Source organism: Elgaria multicarinata, chromosome 19, assembly GCF_023053635.1.
Source record: "Elgaria multicarinata webbii isolate HBS135686 ecotype San Diego chromosome 19, rElgMul1.1.pri, whole genome shotgun sequence".
In the NCBI taxonomy this organism is placed as follows: Eukaryota; Metazoa; Chordata; class Lepidosauria; order Squamata; family Anguidae; genus Elgaria; species Elgaria multicarinata.
In genome coordinates this window covers 15,590,283-15,609,066 of record NC_086189.1, presented here as the reverse complement: position 1 = coordinate 15,609,066, position 18,784 = coordinate 15,590,283, and the positions used below count along the sequence as shown (strand labels likewise).

The 18,784-nt window shown below is 46.5% G+C and overlaps 1 protein-coding gene across 1 annotated transcript in view; it reads right to left on the bottom strand.

Moving 5' to 3' along the window:
• ASS1 (argininosuccinate synthase 1) overlaps positions 1 to 18,784 on the bottom strand; it is an 82,192-nt gene that overhangs the window by 40,716 nt on the left and 22,692 nt on the right. Inside the window, exons 7-9 of the mRNA XM_063144433.1 lie at positions 13,411 to 13,481; positions 13,005 to 13,035; positions 830 to 920 (exon numbers count right to left, since the gene is read on the bottom strand). Coding sequence (XP_063000503.1) covers positions 830 to 920; positions 13,005 to 13,035; positions 13,411 to 13,481 — 193 coding nt within the window. The remainder of the gene's footprint in view (positions 1 to 829; positions 921 to 13,004; positions 13,036 to 13,410; positions 13,482 to 18,784) is intronic.

The following is an 18,784-nucleotide window of genomic DNA, read 5'->3' as shown; positions in this document are numbered from 1 at the left end:
GAATTCAATAGGAGCTCTCCATTTGGAAGATAGGGTTCAGTACCTTGGACAGCCCCTTTAAAGTCCCCCAAATCCCTGCCCCACAAGGCAGTTAACTCTTTGGACCTGGGCTCCTAACCTTTTCAGAGCCTAGCAATGTCCCCGTCCATCATCACAGCTTATGGTAGCAACTATATCTATTAATGGTACCTTTATATTGCTTGATCTATTAAATTTCCTAGCAGTTATTCCGTAAGTTAAGAGGAGTTCTTATTGTCTGTTTCCCGGCCCTTTGGGGGCTCAGCAGATTTAGCAAGCCAAGTTGCATGGGTTTGCCTGAGTTCTGGGGACTTTTAACGCTGTCGTTATTGTTGTTTTATCTCGGTCATCATTTGCGCAATTTTCAGCTGTAAATTGAGCAAATGGGCATGTCGCCTATGGCTGCAATTGGCGACATTTCGGGCGATTTGCGGCCCAACGTTTGTGTAAATGTTCTTTTATGCAAAAAAAAAATATTGACGGAAATTCCACCAGCTGGCCCAGCTCATCACGTGCTGGTTTGGGCCAGCTGATCGAAGACGGCATGGGCTCAGCAGGGTGGGGTGCTGGTGAGCCGCTGAAACCACGTCAACTCCCCCCCTCAAACGGGTTCCTCCAACATCCATCCTCCTTGCATGACCCTTCATTCTAGCATCATGAGAGAGCAAGGAAGGGGGAAGCATCTCTCTATTATATCCATCTCCTTCGCACAGTGCATCATTTTATATCATGTCTTGATCTTAGTGGTCATTTTCTAAACTAAAAAGCCCCAATTGTAAGTATGATGCAGGCTGTCCTTTTCGGCCCTTACCCTTCTTGAATTCAATCTCTAAGATGTCCGGAGAGTCTGGTGCTGTCGCAGGGTCTTTCGTCTTCGTATAGAGGCCAGGGGGGGCCTGATTCTATAAGAAAAAGTTAAACAAGTCGTTGGTGACTCCCCGCATGCACAAATGGCGAAAACAACCCCGGAGAACGTCCAAAATGATCCAATGAACTAAAGAGACCATCTTAGGATGTTGAGTGTGTGTTTGTGTGTGTGTGTGGTTTTAATCCATATATATCGTGTGCTAGTTCTTGGAATAAACCACAAATATTTATTCAACGTCCTGAGATGGTCTCTTTACTCCTCTGAATGCATGTAGCCTAAAGCCAGGAATCTGGAAATGAAGACAGAGCAGTTGACACAATTTGAAAGCGTTTCCACCACAGTCAGTACAAATATACACTATTCTCGATCATCCCAGAGTGCAGGACGTGGAATAATGGGCTCAAGTTACAGGAAGCCAGATTCTGGCTGAACATCAGGAAAAATGTCCTGACTGTTAGAGCAGTACACTAGTAACACCAGCTTTCCCCAACCTGGGGCCCTCCAGGTGTGTTGGACTACAAACATGCTGGCTGGGGATAAAGGGAGATGTAGTCCAAATGCATCTGGTAGTCCCCAAGTACCACAAGTTGTACTGATGGCCACCAATTTGGTTGTCTTTAAAAGGTGGTTAGATAAATTCCTGGAGGAGACATCGATCAAAGGCTACTAGCCCTGATGGCTATGTGCTACCTCCTGCAGCAGAGGCAGTACACCTACGTACACCAGCTTCGGAACATGAGCAAGAGGGTGCTGTTCAACCCATGTCCTGTTTGTGGGTTTCTGGTCAACAGCTGGATGGCCACTGTGCGAACAGAAGGATGGCCTAGATGGACCCTTGGTCTGGGGTCTGGAAACAAAGCCCTATGAGGAGAGACTGAAAGAACTGGGCATGTTTTGCTTTGAGAAGAGAAAGCTGAGGGGAGACATGATAGCACTCTTCAAGGGCTTGAAAGGTTCTCACACAGAGGAAGGCCAAGATCTCTTCTCGATCCTCCCAGAGTGCAGGACACGGAATAACGGGCTGAAGTGACAGGAAGCCAGATTCCAGCTGGACATCAGGAAAAACTTCCTGACTGTTAGAGCAGTATGACAATGAAAGCAATGACCTAGGGAGGTGGTGGTCTCTCCCACACTAGAGGCCTTCAAGAGGCAACTGGACAACCATCTGTCAGGGATGCTTTAAGGCGGATTCCTGCACTGAGCGGGGGGTTGGACTCGATGGCCTTAGAGGCCTCTTCCAACTCTACTGTTCTATGATTCTATGTTCTTGCTTGTCCCCAACATCTGGATCTCAGAGGAACACAGTCTCTCCAAACAGAGGCTCCATGAGCTATAGTGGCTTTCCTTTGCCACCTTCCAATAATAATAATAATAATAATAATAATAATATTTCTTGCCCGCCTCTCCATTTTGATCAAGGCAGGAAACAACAATAAACTATAAAATACATAATACTCAATTTAAACGTAACATACATTGTTAAAAACATCCTAAAAAACATCCTAAATGCGTACTAAAAGTATCCTAAAATTCCACTGGATAGGCCTGCTGGACGAGATCAGTCTTTATAGCTTTCTTAAATGCTAAAAGACAAGTTGACGAGTCTCCTCCGGCAGGCCATTCCACAGTCTGGGAGCAGCAGAAGAGAAAGTCCTCTGGGTAACAGTTGTTAATCTAGTTCTTGCTAGCTGAAGTAGATTCTTCCCAGAGGACCTGAGTGTGCGGGGCGGATTGTACGGGAGAAGGCGATCCCGCAGGTAGCCTGGACCCAAACCATGTAGGGCTTTAAGGGTGATAACCAACACTTTAGACTTTGCTCGGAAACTAATCGGCAGCCAGTGAAGAGTTTTTAAAACTGGTGTAATATGGTCACCCCTAGGTATACCGGTGACCAGCCTGGCTGCCATATTCCCATGGTTTATTTCTATGTATATTATTTATTACACACACACACACACACCAGCCACAACGTTTTTGCCCCTAAAAGCCTCAGAGTGCCCCGGCAGCAAAAACTCTGCCGAGCGGAGAGAGAGAGAGAGAGACGGAGTTTTGCCGCCTTCACAAAAGGAGAACGCCACAGAGGTACCTGGGAACAAAGGCCCAGGGAAATCAGACAATTTCTTACCCTCAACTTGATCTCATCTTTTTCTTTGACGCCCCCACAGCTGGAGATGGAATAGCTATGGAGGAACAAGTCAGGCAGGGAAAAAAAGTGCGACTTTGGCAGAGGGGTGGGGGGAGGCAGAGGCAGGCCCAGCAGCCGAGCGAGCGTGCGAGCGAGCGAAAAGGCACACACACAGCCGTGGAGAAATGGGGTTTATTCTGCACTGACCGAAAATCTAATGACTAGCCCTGACCTCAGCAGGTGCGCTTGTCGGCTGTGCTTTTTGACGGTGTCCCCAAGGTTAATACACCCAGGGGGGAAATAGAGGAACAAAGCAGAAACCCATTTCAAAACACATCAACCTTGTGTGTGTATATATTCCCCTCACCAGATTTTATAGGACAGGGGTGTCTTATCCTTTAAAGCCGGCCCGGTGGAAAAAAAACCCCGACGCGTTCCCATAATTAACTCATGCCTCAGGCGCTTCTGATGAATTTCCACATTTGGAGGCATGCAATAAGTGAGGGAGGCGGAGCTGAAGCAACAATTTCTTTTATATATATATATGGGGAGAAGGGAGTTTCTTTAGGAAAGTGGAAATAAATGCCTCCTTCTGTGGGTTAGCTTTGCAATTTAGCAGAATTCTGCTCTCACTCACAAGGCCTCCCCGCCCCCCCGACACATCATGTACGACGGTGAGTTGAAAGGTCAAGCCTGTATCTTCTAGGCCCAAATGCAGAACTGCACAAAGATTAAAGACACCCGGGCGTTTTGAGTGAGGGTGGCCATGTCTCGTCTTTTACCGAGGAGAGGCCTCTACCTGAAAGGTGGCCAAGGGACTTTCCTCTATTTTGAAAGCCTCTCCAGTTCAAGTCCAGGAGGGGATCTACACTCGTCAAGTTAGAACGTGTCTTACCATTTTTAAGTGTGCGTTTGGCAGTATTTCGCCACATGACTTTCACTTTGTGACGTTTTATTGTTGTCCGTTCTCCAGTTTTTATTTTGAATTTCTCTGATAAAAGTCATTCTATTTGGTGTGATGTGGCCAATTTCATCGTATTAAATGGGTTTCCTGTAGTTCTTAATCAGCCAATCGCATTCCGGGGGGGGGGCATGTTTATGTAATTTCCGCGCCCAAAGTTGGAGCGGTTTTTTTTTCTTTCAAGCCTCTTTTCTGCAGACACTTTTAGTTTCACTTTTAGGAGGCTGCTGGCTGGATTGTTTGCTGGTGGAGGATTCTCGGAGAGAAGAGGAAGTGGGAGGGGAAATTGGCAGACGGGGAAAAAGAACAAACGGATTTCTTTTCTTAGTGTGGCCAAAAGGAATGCATTCCCAAGGAAAGAGAAAAGTAAACATTTTAAAAACTGCTACGTTTTAAATCGCTCAAAAACAAAACGTTCAATGACTGTAAAAACATCATTTCATATACTAGTGTAGATCCCCTCCACGTCCAGTTTAAAGGTAAAATACCATCAGAGGGACGAGCTAAAGGGCTTTGAAGTTGCACCTGAAGAGAACCTGGGCAGAAGACCAAGCAAGGCACACACGTCACCTCATCACACTTTACCATGGTGGTTAAGCCAGAAAGCCAGGCTGTGTTCAGAAGACACCTTAAACTATGGCTTTAACTTTGGTGGTTAAGCCAGAAAGCCAGGCTGTGTTCAGAAGACACCTTAAACCATGGCTTTAACCTTGGTGGTTAAGCCAGAAAGCCAGGCTGTGTTCAGAAGACACCTTCTGGAACCAGAACAGCAAAATGAAGCCTCCATGTTCAAGGGCAGTATTGCCGCAGAATAACAATTATATGTCATTATTTGGGGGTGTAGGATCTTCCAGGGAATGTAGCTTCCCTGCATCTCCCCCGGCTCAGAGCCTGTTGAAGTCACTGGGAAAAAAAAGTCCACTTAGTGCAAAGACTTCTGGCTGAGGTCCAGCGGAAGCATTTATCCCATCAGACAGACATCACGAGCAGATGAGAGAACCCAATGAGAACCCCGGGGCCAACAATAACGGGGAATGGAGTAATTTAATTATTTAAACATTGCAGATTGAATTCCCGCACCAGGACAAGAGGACGCAACTCCACTGCAATCAATGAAGCCCAAAGGAGTCAATTCCCAGAGACGGAGGATATAATTCTTTCCCAATAAACAGTGGAAGCCTAGATTTGATAGATCTGCACTCCGTGAACACAGGCAAAAAGCTCGTTTTTTCTAGAGGCGTAGCAAGTGCGTCACTGCAGACCCCTAAACCAAAATGGAAGGAATTTGCAAGAACGTACTGTCTCTTCTGGAGGGCAGGGTGAACCCTAGGATTTAGTGGCATGGCAAAGCAAAAGATGAGAAGAAAAAACCTTGTTGGATCAGACCTGACTTTCCATCAAATCCAGTGCTGGCTTTGGGTTTTGGAGAATCCTTAGGCAACGAACATACCCTCCATGGGTGAGTCTGCCTCCTCACTGCCATGGTCACCAGCTGCTATTCTTCCTCCTCCTCCTCCTCACTGCCATTTAGAATCATAGAATAGTAGAGTTGGAAGGGGCCTATAAGGCCATGGAGTCCAACCCCCTGCTCAATGCAGGAATCCATCTTAAAGCCTACCTGACAGATGGTTGTCCAGCTGCCTCTTGAAGGCCTCTAGTGTGGGAGAGCCCACCACCTCCCTAGGTAACTGGTTCCATTGTCATACTGCTCTAACAGTCAGGAAGTTTTTCCTGATGTCCAGACGGAATCTGGCTTCCTGTAACTTGAGCCTGTTATTTCGCGTCCTGCACTCTGGGAGGATTGAGAAGAGATCCTGGCCCTCCTCTGTGTGACAACCTTTTAAGTATTTGAAGAGTGCTCTCATGTCTCCCCTCAATCTTCTCTTACCCAGTTCTTTCAGTCTCTCTTCATAGGGCTTTGTTTCCAGACCCCTGATCATCCTGGTTGCCCTCCTCTGAACACGCTCCAGCTTTGAATGCAGAGCTTCCATTTCAGTGTCACAGCAAAGAACTATTTATTTATTTAATTACTTATTTATTACATTTATATCCCACCTTTTTTCCTGTTAAGGAACCCAAGGCGGCGTACATAATCCTTCTCCTCTCCATGTTATCTTCACAACAACAACCCTGTGAGGTGGGTTGGGCTGAGAGGCCGTGACTGGCCCAAAGTCACCCAGAGGGTTTCCATGTCCAAGTGGGGACTAGAACCCGGACCTCCCGACTCCCAGCCCAACACCTTAGCCACTACACCACACTGCCTTGATAGACCTAACGACCTCCATTAGAATTTCCCCCTTTTCAAGAACGGAACGACGGTGAATCCGTAATGCATTAATTCCTCTTTGGAAATAGGACCAGTTCATTTGGAGCTTCAAACACATGGGCAGGATTTCAGAACCATGCCTAGCTGCAACTAAATGTTATAACAGATTTGAAGTTGCTGTAAAAAAACCCCATCTCTCAGGCCTCCTCCCATCCAACGGTGATCTGCGGTAATACCAAACGCGTGCTGTTACATTACGCTTCCTTATTCCATCACTTCATTGACTACAGAAAGTGCATCGTGCAATGACATCATAACACAGGTTTTTCATTATTCCTGGAAAACCGACGTGAGAAGTTGATGGGCTAGTGATTTCAGTTGCAACCCTGCACCTAACCTTAGTTCCAGCAGTCTATATGTGCAGAAATATAGACCCACAAACATACACAGAGCGCAAAAGCAATGAAACAAGGTTGTGTGACCTGTTCTAAAGCAGGAGATGAGGTTTCTTTGCCCCCTTTTCCTTTTGTGGTTCCTTCCCGAGTATATTTTTAATGTTAAAAAAGGCTGCATTTTTATGCTTGGTTCCTTTATTTTAACAACCCACATATGTATACTCAAAACGTGCAAATGCGGAGACTCAAATTACACGGACCACGGCTTCCAATTTTACATCAGATGCTCTTTTTGGTGGCCTTGATCATACTTATTATTAAACCAGGGAACAACCTGCCTGCTTTGAGATTACGAAAAAGAAAATAGGAGGAGGGATTTTTGCACTCAACGGGGCGAAAACGGAGCGAACAGTCCAGAGCGGGGGAAGGAGAGAAAGATTAAGAAGCAGAAAGGAGAAGAAAAAGCAGGATCAAGCCACCAGAAGAGGGAGGAGGGAATGTTTAAAACTCTTTAACCAAACATCCGAAGGCAAAGTCCGTTAAGTTTGCAATTTTCCGAGCCGAAAGCAAAAGCACCCATTAAATAAAGTGACTAAATAGAAGGAAAAAGAAGTGGCGTTGGGCTGGCATTCCGTCATTATGGTGCGTGCCTGCCTTCTCGGTTCATTCTCGCCTCTTTAAAAAGCCCAGTTCAAATGACACATAGGTTTGCTACGGTGTATCAATGCCTCCTATTTATCCCACGCTGCAGGAGGGCTGTTCTTGCAATGTCATCTTTAAAGGGATGGAGGGGCAATGGGGGGAAAAGGGGAAGGGGGGAGAGAGAGAGAGAGAGGGAGGGAAGGACCAGGCGGGGGAAGAGAAACAGGGCAAGAAGATAAAAAATTGGAAGCAAATGGTCCATGAACTAAACCATGATGTACAGCTATTGATGCCGCAAATAGTTTATTCATCCAGGTTGATATTGTTGTGCCTGGTCTGAATGAACTCTTTTCAGGGTGCCATATGAAGTTAAAGCAAGTAAATTTCTATCTTTCTTGGCATTAGCTGCCTCATTACTCCTCAATCGGGCCTCACAGAGGCAGAAAATGGCTCAACCATCTGTTTTCAAATCCCTCTGGCTGGCAGGTCTTGGGGGGGGGGGTGTTCAAGGGGGGGGGGGTGTGATGGCCAAAGTGTGTGTGGTGAGAGGAGAAAGGATGGGGTGGATGACTTGAAACAGCCCAGTGCCCAATTCTCTCTTCACCGCAACTCCTCTCGTGGCTTATCAACCACGAAAAAATAAATCCACCAAAAGTGGTCTGTTAGTACCAGTCTTTTGCTTTCCATTTTGATCCACGGAGATTCGTAGCTGTGCACCAAAAAGTGTGTGTTTTTTTGGTGTGTGTGTGTGTGTGTGTTTTACAAATGTAATGTAAGATTGGCCATGCATCTATACATGCTGATGGCACATTTTCTAGGGGCTGCAACAGGTGTCAGGATCAGGGCGTAGTTCAGAGTCTACTGTAAGCACGCAGTGGGCAGTTAAGACGTCATCTCCAAAGGAAGATGGCTCCAGAGGAGAAAGTCCAAATCACGAGAGGTACGGGTTCCCCTCTATTCCGCACTGGTTAGGCCTCATTTTGAGTATTGCGTCCAGTTCTGGGTACCACACTTCAAGAAGGATGCAGACAAGCTGGAGGGGGTTCAGAGGAGGGCAACCAGGATGATCAGGGGCCTGGAAACAAAGCCCTATGAAGAGAGACTGAAAGAACTGGGTGTGTTTAGCCTGGAAAAGAGAAGATCGAGGGGAGACATGAGAGCACTCTTCAAATACTTGAAAGGTTGTCACACAGAGGAGGGCCAGGATCTCTTCTCGACCCTCCCAGAGTGCAGGACATGGAATAATGGGCTCAAGTGACAGGAAGCCAGATTCCGGCGGGACATCAGGAAAAACTTCCTGACTGTTAGAGCAGTACGACAATGGAACCAGTGACCTAGGGAGGTGGTGAGCTCTCGCACACTAGAGGCATTCAAGAGGCAGCTGGACAACCATCTATCAGGGATGCTTTAGGGTGGATTCCTGTATTGAGCAGGGGGTTGGACTCGATGGCCTTGTAGGCCCCTTCCAACTCTACTATTCTATGATTATATGAAGACTGAAGGGAGACATGATCACACTCCTCAAGGACTTGGAAGATTGTCACACAGAGCAGAGCCAGGATCACTTCTCCGAGTGCAGGACATGGAATAATGGGCTCAAGGGACAGGAAGCCAGATTCCGGCTGGACATCAGGAAAAATGTCCTGACTGTTAGAGCAGTACGACAATGGATCCAATGACCTAGGGAGGTGGTGGGCTCTCTCACACTAGGGGCCTTCAAGATGTAGCTGGACAGCCATCGGGGATTGGTGGGGATTGATGGGGATTCCTGCATTGAGCAGGGGGGTGGCGATATGCCGGCCATCCTCCTTTGTGGATAGTCACTTTGGGTTCACAGGAACTCCTAATTTTATATCTACCAGAACAATGACAATTCTGTCATAGCAGAGAACTTGAGGACTGCTAGTTTAGGAGGATCATCCAAGCATTGGGAACTAGGGATGATGGAGAAATCTATTTGGGGGGTGTTCAATGAATTTTCCTAAATTCACCTCCCCGACACTGATTTTGTTCTGTTTCTTGCTGTGGCACGCGACTCTGCCTGAAGTGAGTCGGGACAGTTTGCCGCTTGTCCGGCCATGTTGTGCACTTTGGGCCCGGGGAGGGGAGAGAGGGTTCTGCAACGTGCACGACGTTCTGAGCCATCTGCACATAATACGGCCAAAGGCGCATCATTTGCACAAATCCGGCCGTCATCTGCACAAATTTCAGAACCTGAAAGTGCCCCAAAAAGTGCCCGAGGTTCAGAGAAAGGCCTGCAGCTTGGCTCATGGAGGCAGATCAAGCGGGCCTTGCTGGGGACCTCCTTCAAGCCGAAAAAGGCCTGGTTTTCGCAGCGACGGATATCCCGGTTGGAAAGCGCAGGGCATATTTTCACTGACTCCATTCTCCCTCCCTCCTCACCTCTCTCCTGCCCCTCCCTCCCTGCTCCCCCTTCCCCCCCCCCAACCTCAGCAACTGATTGTCTAATTAGTGCTGATGGATAGTTTAAGTAGCTCCCTTGAGCGTGGCGAGTCCAGTGGAGCGTGAAGTGAAAAAGACAAGGACCAGCAGGCAGCAAAACCATTCGGCCCCATGAAAAGGCGGCGAGGATGGTGCCCAGGTTCGCCGGGATGAAACGCGCACGACGCTCTGCGACGAGGACAGGCGATGGGAGCGGCTGGAGCGTGTCCAGTTGGCTCGGCGATCCCAGGAGTGCATGTGAAGGGGCAAGACGGAAATCAATACAGGCTTGAATGACCAGAAATCCTGGGGAAAGAGGATTTCTGAAAGAGTGGGGTCATACAGACGGGGTAGGCGTGGTTGGGCACCTGACGAGGACTCACAGGTCTGCAGGACCCCACTGAAAGATCACCCTGGAGGTCCTCTTCCTCTTCCCCGTTCCATCCTGCTTGTTCACCTGGGCTCTCTCTCTCTGGCCCAGACAAGTGTGTACAGATTCAGCTGTAATCTGCACAAATTTCAGAACCTTCCCCCCTCCCTGAAAAAAGTGCAAAAAAAGTTCCCAAGGTTCAGGGAAAAGCCCGCAGTGAGGAGGAGGAACAGGAGATGCCACGGCCTCCTGGCTCCCCGGTCCTCAAGCAAGCAAGCGGTCACCACGGTGGAAAAGATGATATGGCAGCTGCCATGGCCTACCTTCTCCCTGGCTCTCCGTCTGTCAAGCAAGCAAGCTTATGCCATCGTAACTTCGATCGTCTTTAAGGTGCTATAAAACCAGAGCTGCACCAAGGATCAGGTATCCATCAGGGATGCTTTAGGGTGGATTCCTGCATTGAGCAGGGGGTTGGACTCGGTGGCCTTAGAGGCCCCTTCCAACTCTACAATTCTGTGATTCTATGGCAGGCACAATTGGGCCCTGCATTCCAGCAAGGGTCCCCAGGACTTGCATCTCCACTTAAACATGGGAATCCGCTTCTTTACCTCTCCCCCACTCTGGGCCAGACAATGGTGGTGTTGAGAAGGAGGAACAGGAGAAAGTTCCATGGCCTACTTGCTCCCTGGCTGTCTGGCTGCCAAGCAAGCAAGTGGTGGCAATGATGAGGAAGAGGAGGAGGAGCAACTGGTGACAATGGCTCTGACAAAGTAGACTCAGCAAGGGAGAGGGGCCATGAATGGGGCCTTGTGAGATCATCTGACGTTCAAGCCAACCAGCTAAGCCACAAAATAGGAGGCATTGCAAGCAAGATCTTCTAAAGAATGTTTTTGGCATTAGAACAGGGATGGGCAGAAGGTAGGAATATAAGAAGTGCCCTGCAGGATCAGACCAAGGGTCCATCTAGTCCAGCACTCTGTTCACACAGGTAGATCTCCAGATGTTTTCGACTTCGCCTCCAAGGGTCAGAAATGGTGGGAATTGAGCTCCAACGCCTGGAGACCTACCTTCTGCCCATCCTTGCATTAGAAGGCCTTGGCGACGACAACATGCATTCCAACCTGGAATCGGAAATAATGATGGTGCCAGGAGAAGGTCTCTGGGAAGGTAGCTCCATAAATTAAGAACATCAGAAGAGCCCTGCTGGATCAGACCGAGGGTCCATCTAGTCCAGCACTCTGTTCACACAGTGGCCAACCAGCCATCGGCCAGGGATGAACAAGCAGGACATGGTGCAACAGCACCCTCCCGCCCATGTTCCCCAGCAACTGGTGCACACAGGCTTAGCGCCTCAAATACTGGAGATAGCACACAACCATCAGGGCTAGTAGACATGGAAAGCCCTTGCCTCCAGGAATTTGTCCAACCCCCTTTTAAAGCCATCCAGATTGATGGCCATCACTACATCTTGTGGTAGTGAGTTCCATAATTTAACTATACGCTGTGTGAAGAAGTATTTCCTTTTATATGTCCTGGATCTCTCACCAATCAGTTTCATGGGATGACCCCCCTGGGTTCTAGTATTTTGAGAGAGGGAGAAAAACATCTCCCTGTCCAAACTTCTCCAAAAGTGACTCCCCCGTTGATGAATTCAAGGCGGGGCCATCTTCCCTGGGGCAGGGGCCCATCCCAGAAACTACCAATCATTAAACCCTAATAAAGGACTATCCAAAATCCCACTGAAGAGGTAGAGGAAGAATCATCAGTCTTTGAAAATGAGAGCATTTCAGAGTATATGTTTTTTTCTTCAGTTGAAGGAACTGTACTGGCCAAATCTGTTAGCCAAGGGGTTTTGCTCATCAAAAAGAAAGGACTTCAAAGTGATTTACAAATTCCGGGATCAATTTTCTTGTCAAAATCTACTACTACTACTACTACTACTACTAATAATAATAATAATAATTCCTAATAGCCATACAGGATCAAGTTTTAGCAGCCAAGCTGTACATCATAAAAGATAGAAGTGTAACAACAGATTTATGTAGGAAATGTCAGCAATTCCAAGAAACAACAGACCATGTAACAGGAGGATGTAAAATTCTGGCAGGAATGGATTATATGGACAATACAGCTACAAAAACAATTCACCAACGATTGGCCATCAAATTCACCCTAATGAAACAATCTACACCACACTATCCATACTCACTTGAAACAATCTTGAAAAATGCAGATCACAAAATATACTGGGGAAGAACAATTCATATGGACAAGACAATACCTTGCAACCAACCAGATATAACAGTTATAGACAAAAAAGAAAAACACACGAACGTCATTGACATAGCAATACCGAATGACAAAAGTGTTGTGGAAAAGGAAGTGGAAAAGAAGGGAAAATATACACCACTGGCTATAGAAGTTAAAAAACAACATCAACAGGAAAAAGTTAAAATTATTCCATTAGTCACAGCAGTCACCGGCGTCACATCAAAATTTCAGACAACCTTCAGAAACTGGGCCTACCAAAAGCCATCCACCCCAACATCCAGAAAGCAGTCCTACTTAAAACAGGCTCAATAGTCAGGAAATTCCTGAATCAGTAAAAGACTCCATGACTTGGCAAAGGGTGTCATGTCCGTCTAGAAAACCACCATGAGTGAGAAAAGAGATGATGATGATGATGATGATGATGATGGCAGGTGCCCAGTTTATGTCAAAACATAAAGAAGAAGAAAGTTTAAAATTGGGGTGCCCAACTCCCAGTCTGCAAGGAGCCCACAGTTGCTCCCAATGGCAACAGCTCTACAGAGGTTCAGGCAGGGGTCTCTTCTAGTCCTGGAGACGCTGATAATCTAACCTGGGACTTTCTGCACCACAACGCAGTTGCTCTATCACTGAGTTAAATATCACTTACCTTAGGATTCTCTAAGATCCCGGCTTCATAGCTTTGGAGGACGGAGATGAAGGGTGGGAGAAAAAGACAAGAACAAAAGCTTCGTTAGCAATCAGCAAGCTTCCCACGTATAAAACTGCATAAAAACCTTAGCCCTCCGTTTTGCCTCTGCTCCTTGCTGACGTCGCGCACTCCGCGCTGTCATGCACAACAGTGAATGTGTGCTTTTCACGGAGTGGATCTACACCACTGTGGGACCGCTTCGGATGTCAGGAGGGAAGTCAAATGGCAGGAAGCTCTCTTAGATCAAAAGTCACTCACATGTATTGGCTGACATTTTCTTGGCAGGCCTTATAGCGGGGTGGTTTGCCGTTGCCTTCCCCGGCCGTTATTAGCTTTCCCAGTAGATAAACATAAAACCCCTCACCTGATATGCATGAGGTTTTCGTCCATGCTCCAAGGATTGGAGGGTGTCACTGGGATAGGGATGCCATGATTCTGCAAAACAAAAGAGGCAGGAAAGAAAACCATCGTATTACACCCGAGAAACACAGCAGCACCACGTCAGAAACAAGTAGCTCTGCTGTGGCTTCCGGCTTCTTGGTTTGCTTAGGAAGGACTATAAGAAAAAGAGGCTACTATAGAAATGTAATAAATAAATAAATAAATAAATAAATAAATAAATAAATAAAAATACTAGCTCTGGTGCTATGAAATATCAAAAGAAATTTCTTTATTTTTATCCAAAATATAAAAATATAAAAATGTTCAAAAAACAACTTTCAACCAAACTTGTACAAACGCTTAACGTTTCGGATCCGGAGATCCTTCGTCAGGAGCTGTACAACAAAACGAATTACTTTTTGAAGTAATTATATATTAAAAACCTTCTAGATATTTTTTTTACAAGACCCCAGTCATGTTCATTCTGTCTCCATTCAGCAGTCAAACTGTTCTTTTTGACCAGGGCTTCATAAAGTAAATTATTTCGTTGTACAGCTCCTGACGAAGGATCTCCGAATCCGAAACGTTGAGCGTTGTACAAGTTTGGTTGAAAGGGTTTTTTTTTTTTTTTAACATTTTTATATTTTTATATTTCGGATAAAAATAAAGAAATTTCTTTTGACATTCAGCCTCTTTTTCTTATAGCCTTTTCGTGGTGCTTTCCCCCTCTTTCCACTCAATTGCTTAGGAAGGAACCATCTGGATCCACCTGGAGTGGGTCTATACTACCGCTTATCCCGTTTTTTCCTACCACTGACACCGTTTTATGTCATTACGTTTTAATACGTAATGGGGCACACCCTTGTCATGTTTCGCTATTATCTGCCAGTATTAATTCATTACTGCAGGGCACACTATTTCTTGTATCGTTGTCGCTTACTTTTTGTCGCCCCGCCCACATGCCCAACCCACGTCCCGATTTCCTGGCCTCGGCTTTATCCCCATTCCCAGAAGCAGTTGCTTTAGGTGCCAAAATGAGGTACCCACGCCCCCCCCCGGAAAGCGATTGGCTGACAAATGCCAACTCGAACTCAGTGGGATACAACTATTACGACGAAAGCGGGCACAGAACAAAATTTGCAACGCGCTTTAAACGTCATAACGGAAGACGTACAACGATTGAAGGAAGGGAGATACGATGACGATAAAACGTAAGAAACATATTGCTTCATCACACCAGGGTTATACTGCGCAATCACTCCGGATTGCGTGCAAAGGACTCCGAAGTTTTCAAGCTTATACTCTGCTTTGACTGTGAAGCGCTCCCAGGCATCCTGCCTTAATTGTGCTTCAAAGGCAAAAGAACCACCCTTATTTGGTACTACTTTTGGAGCGAATCGTTTGTTGTTTTCCGAGTGGCCACTGGGGGACGCTGGAGCAAGATCTGATATCTTTAAAGTACAATTTAAACAAATGTTTACATTTGTGTAAGCTTTAAAGATAAAAACATCAAAATTGGCACAGTAATAGATATTAAGGAGAGCTTTAAGCATACCAAATTTGAATCGGATTGGGTCATTTGTTGATTTTTTAATGATTTTTTTACATTTCCCCCCCTTAAACCCTTTTCCTGGTATGCAAGGGATCTTAGGAGCGCTGCCACCCGGGGTGTGATACAGCTAGCAACAACAACAACAGCTTTACACTGTAGGGGATAATTCGAGGGAAACAGGTACGTGGGATGAAGCCTATAGAGTCATGTGACCCAATAAGTTATCACAACCCTTCCCTAACGTTTTAAACCATGAGTGTAGATCCCACCCTGGTTTTGACCTTGGCCAGCATGTAGCTGTCCAATTACTCACAAAGGAATGGGTCCCTCAACAGAAACAAGGTCCCCCCCCACCTGAAATTGACCACGTTTGGGGGAGGTGGGCTGGATTCAATTCTTGGATCCTGTGGGGCTGTGCACGTTCCAAGATGTGAGTTTCAGCCGATTTTCCTTCTCTCTCTCAAGCTCTGATGGGAGTCACTTTTTCACGCCCTGCTGGGTATGGCATTCCAGAAGCTGCGGAGAGATCTCCATCTATCAGGAGGCCATCTCCAGCTCTTGGCTACTATGAAAGCCATTTATTACATTCGGATTTGCCACTTTTGGAAAAAAAAGATCGCCTTGCAAAAATCCCAAAGGTTTGAGAGCAGGCCTGGAAGGTTTAAGACATGTCCCAATTCCATTGCGTGGTGTCTCTGTGGATGGGAGAGTGTAGAAAGGAACAGTGCGACCCTAACCAGAAGTAAACCTCAGTGATGTCGATGGGACCTACTCCCAAGTAAACATGCTGACAAATCAGCAAAATGATGTGGAGAAACAGAGCTGGATGAGGATCCGTTTCACAAAACCATTTCTCCTTGAATTACCGGGTCAATTTTTGGTTGAATTTCCATTTCTGCATCTACATTCTTACATCCATTTTCTCTCAAAGTCCAGAAAGTTGATCCCGAAGGTGCTGATAGGGTCAGCTTGAATCAGAATCCCCCAAAGATTCTGATTCCTCAAGGATCCTTCATTGAGATCCCTTGTCCTCCATTTTTTTTTAAACCCACAAAAGTCACTCCTACCTGGCTTTTGCAAGCCTTGCACAAACGGCCTTTTCTATTCTTCTCCTGTTCTCTCTCTTTCTCTCCCTCACACACGCAGCCACACAGCAGAGACAGTCATAAACCTCAGCTCTGTTACCGGGTCACCCCGCTCACTTAATTAGCCGGAGACATTTCTGTGGGTGAAATGGCCTGTGAAAACTGGGTGACTAAACGGCCGGCACGGAATTAGCCAGAGATGTTGCAATGACATGGTTCTCAACCTGACAAACAAGAGGGCAGCCGGATACTAATCGAGTGGAGATTTGGGGGCTGGCAAAGAAATCTAGGGCACGAACTCCAGGTTTTAAAAGGGGGCAGTAACTTTCCCCCACCCCTAAAACAGAGCTACTTTGGCAACAATATACATTCAGAAAAACCCATTCCCGGAGTCATAATTGCACGTCTGGACGTGTTCGCAGAGTTCCTTCGTGCTCGGATCAGAATGAGACATTACTGAGGTGTGCGGCTTCTATCAAAAGCAAACCAGAAGGAATTAGAAATCTAAGCCATGCACGAGACAAATATATTAATCTGGCTGGCATGAATTTATTCTTCATGAACCTGACCAGCCTCTGAACCTCTGCTCTGTTTACCCCCTCCAAGTCAACTGGTGATCAGAGACAAGGTCGTATCAGTTGTAACATCCAATTTATAGCTCCATTTTCCCAGAGATCTTTGCCTGTCACAGACTTTATTTTCAATGCCAGGCGGAATTGTTCTTGCTGTTCCTCAGGCCTTCTAATGCAGGTATGGGCAGAAGGCAGATCTCCAGATGTGTTGGAAGTCCAAAACATCTGCAGAGCTGCCTTGTGCTCATGCCTGTCCGAATGCCTACAAAAAAGTCTTTAGAAGATCTTGCTTGCAATGCCTCTTCTCGATCCTCCCAGAGTGCAGGACATGGAATAACGGGCTCAAGTTACAGGAAGCCAGATTCCAGCTGGACGTCAGGAAAAATTTCCTGACTGTTAGAGCAGTACGACAATGGAACCAGTGACCTAGGGAGGCTGTGGGCTCTCCCACACTGGAGGCATTTAAGAGGCAGCTGGACAACCATCTGTCAGGGATGCTTTAGGGTGGATTCCTGCATTGAGCAGGGGGTTGGACTCGATGGCCTTATAGGCCCCTTCCAACTCTACTATTCTATGATTCTATTTTGTGGATTCACCGGTTGCTTTAGCGTTGGACAATCTTGCCAATGAGAAAACGGAGGATCCAGGTGGCATTTATCGTGCAAATGAGCATTTCCCCCTGGGCAGGTTTTCCATCAATATCGAAACAATCCATTTTAAGTCTCATGGGTAAAAATGCCCTGTTGCTGTACACAGCAGAAAACAACCCTCCCAGAAAGCTTTGATGCTTTTGGACAACTTTTTTTTTTCATTTGCTTGCTCTCCAAAACATCCAGATGAGGCTTTTATTATGCAATCACCTGTCCTCGTTTACACAATTTCACGGGGGGAACCAGACCAATAGATAATATTCCGCTTGTAACCCTGCTTTTTACCCACCTCTTCCTCCATCTTTTTTCCTATCACTAAAAAAAAACACATGTTAAAGGCAGAAAACTCTGCATAGCTTAAAAGAGATTAAGAGCTTCTTTAAACTAACATTTTATAGAACACTCATGATTGGGCACTCAAGGATGTTCACGGGTCATTTCGATGACGCCGCCAGCCTCCTGTGTGTCTCCCGCTCCATTTCCTGGTTTTAGCGGTCAAAAACAAACCTCAGAAAACCCGACTCTTCTGGGATATATTGGTATTTGCTGGGTCTTCTTGTCATGCACAGGTGAAATTGTGCTATAAAACACCCACTAGACGGGGCTGTCCCATTGAACTGCACTGAGCTGTACAAACCATGTGGTCACTGCTCTCTTTGTGTAATTACAGCTCATTGCAAACAGGGAACAGAAGCAGTAAGCAGAGCTACGGTAAGGGAAAGCGATTTCCCCGTTTGAAGGAGCTTGAAGAAACCAGATGACCCTCTACTGCTTGGTTGCTGCCCTCCTCAGTCCCCTAGATTTTGGTGGTCTAATCCATCACAACTCAGAAAAGAGCCTTACGTATCATAAAAGAGCCTTTAGTATCACTCTCTGGACCTGCCTGCAAGGTATCAACCCTTCTGGCTTTCTGGCACTTACTGAAAACATACCTTTTCCAACAAGCACTCCCAGGAAGGCAATCTTGTGAAGACATGGTTTTTGTACATCGCTTAGAAATGTCTTTAATCTAACCAATCCATAAGTATCGTTCAGTAATTGAGGATGCCATGGCGTGCACGTGTGGATGGTGGGGGCGGGATTCCTGCAACTCCCAGCCAGCATGGGGAATACTGGGAGTTGAAGGATCTTTTTTCCTGTTTAAACATGGCAACGTGCTACCTCCAGTATGCGAACCAGTAAGCCTATCTGCACCGGTTGCTGGGGAACATGGGCGGGAGGGTGCTGTTGCACCGTGGCCTGCTTTGTGGGTCCCTGGTCAAGAGCTGGTCCTAAACATGCAAAGGATTGAACCCTAAATGAATACATAAAAATAAACAGTAGCTACACACTGTCTTTTGAAGGGGGTAATGCCAGAAGCTTTCTGTCTAGAAGCACCCTAAACTGACGCTATCAACTCCCCACTTTTCAGCGTGGATGGAGCAGGGTGATGGTGGAGGAGGCAATGTTAGGGTGACCCTATGAAAAGGAGGACAGGGCTCCTGCATCTTTAACAGTT